The 5,271-nt window shown below is 42.9% G+C and overlaps 1 protein-coding gene across 1 annotated transcript in view; it reads right to left on the minus strand.

The window, feature by feature from the left end:
- The window catches only part of LOC104127241 (sodium/hydrogen exchanger 2), a 29,568-nt gene that overhangs the window by 21,474 nt on the left and 2,823 nt on the right, over window positions 1-5,271 (minus strand). The window contains exon 3 of the mRNA XM_009639893.2: window positions 5,213-5,271. This exon is cut by the window's right edge and continues 186 nt beyond it. Within this exon, the coding sequence (XP_009638188.2) occupies window positions 5,213-5,271 (59 nt within the window). The remainder of the gene's footprint in view (window positions 1-5,212) is intronic.

The following is a 5,271-nucleotide window of genomic DNA, read 5'->3' on the forward strand; positions in this document are numbered from 1 at the left end:
ATAAACCCACAAAAATAAATTGGTTGGCTTTTTTTAAAAAAAAAAAAAAAAAAAGGCTTCATCAGGTCTTTAGATGTTTTCAGACATCTCACTGGGTAGTGATTCGCTTCCTACATCAATCCAATAACATCGGGAGGAAGACCAGGACAGTGAGATACTGCCTAGGTTGACCAGACTGTCTGAACCCGTTTTTTTAACAGATAAAGAGCTCGCCATCTATTGCACTCGTCATCGCTGCACAGCAATACCCACAATTCACTACACCCAGCTCTTCCCACCACAATACGCTGGGTTTAGTTCTTTAACTTCACCAAACTCTAACCATCAGGCCTGAAGGGTTCCATACTCAGGAGCCCACATTACCTATTGTGCTTGGACGAGAGAAAGACATTTGAGGGAATGGAAGACTTGTTTGAGCACGAGAAATGTGTAAATAGGACTCCTGTGAGCTTGGCTGATATCTGGTCTCTACAGCAGATTCTTGTAGGATTCAGAATCAGTGTAGTTTAAGAGCAGCCCAAATGCTGTACTCCTTCACCCAAGGGACCAAAGCTAACCTAAAGTTGGAGAAACTCAGGCACCCAACGTACCTCACACTGCGTATTTCCAAGCTTGACTGGACTCGCGGTGTGTGTTATCTGGGCACAGCTAGAAAGCCATTGACTCCACGCAACCAAGAGACAATAAAATGCTCAAGCACACTCATAGTGCCGCACAACCAGCCAAGAAATGCTGTTGCTGTAGTCGTTGTACATCTGACCTCCTCAGGTGTGGCACATCCAATGTCACTTCAGAAGTGCACAGCACCAATTAAAACTTCTGCCTTGCAATTTTTCACTGATAATTGGTTCTTCAAGCTACAGGGTACATGTGGTTAGCCTAATTCATCAGCTTTTCAAATCAATACATTTGCAGGCCAGCAATCTTAGAAGGTCAAAACAATTGAGCGCTCAAAGAGTCGAAGCTCCATTTTTTTTATATTTTAACCTGGACAGAAACATTTTGTTCTAAATGTTGTACCAGCAACAGCAAACCAGCTTTCCGTTTCCGAGATCTGATTTCCATGGGTATCTGGTAAGGCGACCCACATGGAGTTCTACTGCATCAAAAATTCTTTTCACAGGACACATCGTGGTAACTCTTTTTACATTATATCACAGGCAGACAAGCCCGCAGAGAAGAGAATACCTCAGCTTGCAGAAGTGCACCTGGGTCTGGCAGACAGACTTGAAACACCAGCGGTGACTGGGACAGGTAAGCGACCCATATAGATGCAACGTTCAGGTCCAGGTTGGATGGGGCTGTGAGCAACCTGATGTGGTTCAAGGTGTCCCTGCTCCTGCAGGGGGGGTTGGGCTGGGTGACCTCTGGGGGTCCCTTCCAACCCAAACCATTCTGTGATTCTACGACAGGTAGTGGCCTTCGCCATGCATTATCCATAACGTATCCACCCAGCTAAGAACTATTCAGAAAACGGCCATGCAACCAGTACTTTGCAGTGAAACATCACATTTAACCCCAGAATTTCACAAAGGAAATTCTTCATGTTATTTGGGCTTTGATTGAAAAAAAAAAAAAAAAAAAAAAAACAACCAGGGTTGCCCCCTGGAACCCAGGGAACAGGAGAGTTTGCAGATGGGCAGAGCTGACTCTGCTCTGGTTGTGGTTTTATAACCTGTATGAAACCAAAGACCCCGATTCTCTCCCCTGCAGCTATTTATTTCTATTTATTTCTATTTATTTCTATTTATTTCTATTTATTTCTATTTATTTCTATTTATTTCTATTTATTTCAGGAGGACACCGTTGGCCGCTGTGCTGCTGCTCCGAGCGAGGGCCGCTCTCCCTCTGGCTCATCGGTGGAGCACTAACGCGTCGTCACCGCCGCAACCCTGCATCTGTTGTTGGACCAAGACCAAGGACTGAACAACAGCTACATTCATTTCTGCTCTACTTCAAGCACTAGGAAAATCAGCAACACTATTATGGGAAAATACTTATCAGATATTCAGTCGGAACAATAAATAAGAAATTACAAGGAAAAAAGCCAAATTTTCAAATGAAGATGCACTTCCACCCACCGAGTTGCTGATTACTGGGCTTTGCGTTCAAACAAACAAAAAAACCCCAACGAACATACACATTTCTATTTCTTTAATCTAAAAATAATTGGTATTTGTTTTTCCTCGTTGTCATGAAAAAACCCAAATATTTTTTGAAGGAGAAAGAAATATTTGGGTTTGTCTGAAATTCAAAGTGGGCTTCAGGGAGAGGAGGTGCAGTAAAGGCACCGGGTACAAGAGGTCGGACTCAGAAAAGCCACGATGCTCTTACCGGGGGAAGAGACCCCGTTTTATCCAGCAGCATGAGACCAGGTTTCAAATCCCTTTTTCATCTCATGATCTCTGAGTTCCCATCTTTCCTATCCTAAGAAAATGTACCAATAGTTAAAGTATTCTGAAACCTGTCTTTTCTGGTTTATCCTTTTCAGACTGACCCACTTTGCTTAAAGCACTGAGCCAGAAAGGGTAACAGGGATTGAACCACAAGGTAAAAAAATAAATAAAAAAGAAAGAAAAATAAAAAGGAAAGAAAGAAAAATAAAAAGGAAAGAAAGAAAAGTAAAAAGGAAAGAAAGAAAAGTAAAAAGGAAAGAAAGAAAAATAAAAAATATAAAAATAAAAGATATAAAAATAAAAAATATAAAAATAACTGCTTCTGTTTCTGTAGCTGCCTCAATAAATAGTGGATAAAATAGACCCAGCCAGGAACTAAGAAATCCAACAAGTATTTATGGGACGGGACTTCCAGAGCATGGTTTGGGAACACTGCTTGGGAAAAGGATATGGGTTCACACCAGATTCACGGGCAGGGAATAAACTTGACCAGTTCCTGTCACAGCTTCAAAGCTGGGCACTGCCACAGGGCAAGGGGGAAAAAGGGAAAAAAAAAAGAGAAACCAAACTGGAAAACGTTTGCAGAACCGTGTAGCAGATTGGGTTTCATTCCCTATTTTTTTTTTTTTTTGACTACGTAGAATTGATTTTTTTTTTTTTTGCAATCAATTTCTTTTTCAAAGAAACAAACTGCCCAGACCTGCTTCTTATAATCCAGTGTCCCCTGGTGACAAATGACTGAGTGGTTTGGAATCAGGGTGCAGAAGAGAGGCGCTTATAATTTGGTGATTCGGAGGCCAGCAGCGCAGGAATCTGCTGCCTTCACAACCATTTTGCTTCAGAACCACTGCGTTATTCAAAAGAGCAGCAAATGGGCTCCCTAATGGGCATCGTAGGCGGTGATTGATGGAAGGAGACACCATGGATGGTTTCTGCTCCGTGATGATTATGCAGCATATTTATTTCCCTGTTCTGTCTTACACTCCTATAAATAGGTTTTCTCTTACCTATTTCCAGAGCCAGAATTGTTTTGAGGAATGCTAGAATATTGCTCCTATTAACCATTTGAGGGGGAAAAAAAAATAAATCTGCAAGATATAGGAATGGTTTCTATCCAAAGCAGTGTCACTGGGTTCAAAACCGATCTCCCAGCTGCTCCCGTGTCTAGCTGGTACCCGACTTAATGTTTTAATTTTCTATTTACCTTCATTATTATCGGATTTGCAGTTGTAGCTCTCGGTGCAGTCTAAGCACACTTCATAGTCTTCAGGAAAATATTAAATAATTGGTGGTGATCCTCAGCAGTTTAGGCAAGAGAACCAAATGCAACAGATATCAGCCCCCAGAAGGACCAAATCACTCTGGTTTCCACCCTCTTCCCGAGGTGAGCTTTCTTTGACCGTTAGGGAGTTTTAGACCTATTTTTTTCTCAGCACCTGCTCTGCAAATGAAATCACAGAATCACAGAATCGTAAGGGTTGGAAGGGACCTCAGGAGATCATCTAGTCCAACCCCCCTGCTAAAGCAGGCTCACCTAGAGCATGAGGTAAGCCCAAAACTCAGTTACCTCTCTTAAAACTGAAGGGTCTGGCCCCAAATTATTCATATTATTGAAAGGCGTCCCCAGTAAAGAGAAAAATAAATTAACTGTATTATCTATAAATTACAGTTTGTGAAAAATTGGATTTACAGAAACAAAGAGCTTCTCTTCGCTGTTCCAAAAAGTGGCATGGGAACATGCGAGGTGGCACCTGATAGAGCGTGAGGCAGCTGCAGGACACAGGCAATCCTCCTCTGCCCCTAGACCCTGGCTGTACGAAAGCTTCACAGCGTGAAGCCTCCAGTGCTCTAACGAGTTCTTTAGATTGACGAGCGTAGAGGACTGACTGTGCTGTAGGAAATCACAAGCAGTTTGGGCTTAGAACCTCCGCAACCTTGATCTCTGACAGCTTTGGCTGAAACTGGTCTCAGCAGGTTTCAAACGCTACTGGAGATCGAGACGATGGGTGACACCCTCGCTCAGGAGACCAAACTCATGAGCATTGTCTGAACTTCTGGTAGCAACCCTGGATCTCCAAAGCAGAGGTTTCCATTAGAGCCCTCAGCTCCCAAATAGCGGGAATATTTCCAGGCTTCTGCTCCAGAGGGGAAACACAGCTCCCACCCCACCGCTCACTTTGCTCTGTCACCCTAAGGTCTGCTTCAGGACGCCTTCAGGGCCACCACCCAAAGCTAGCTGGTACGTAGGGCACGTAGCGCAGGAGGAGAGTGCTAGAACAGACGTGCTGAAAACTCAGACCAAACCTTTCTGAGGATTTGATTAAATACTCCTTGCAGCTCCTCAAATGTTAGTTTTGACTGGGCCACACATGGAAAATATGAAAATATGCCAGGAAAGCCTCTCCTGGCTCTGCCAAGCCCTCTAGACATCTCGTTACTTGAACATTCAGGGTTTCCAAATGAAAAACATGAAGCTTTTATAAACATTCCTCAATAACCTACCTAAACCCATCAGCCATCTGAAGCTTGCCTGGCCGTAGTCATTAGGATTGCTTGTGACTTGCAGTTATTATATATATAAAAATATATATATAAAAATACATAATATATCAAATATATATATGCCCATTGATGGGTAATTGTGTAACGTGTGAAATGGGGTTACACCTCTCAGCCATTCCACAGGCTGTTACACTTGCTGTTCGCAGCCATACACAGATTTCCAGCCAAGCAAACTTTAAAACTTTTTCTGCTACTTTCCAGTAAATCTAGCTAAAAAACTTCCCTGGACAGCTGAGATGCTGGGACATACTTACGCCACGATCCCCGAAAGGTGAAACATTTCGGCAGTGAGGTAGGAAAGGTAGCTGGACAA

The sequence above is a fragment of the Egretta garzetta genome, unplaced genomic scaffold, assembly GCF_000687185.1.
Source record: "Egretta garzetta isolate BGI_Z169 unplaced genomic scaffold, ASM68718v1 scaffold935, whole genome shotgun sequence".
Lineage (NCBI taxonomy): Eukaryota > Metazoa > Chordata > Aves > Pelecaniformes > Ardeidae > Egretta > Egretta garzetta.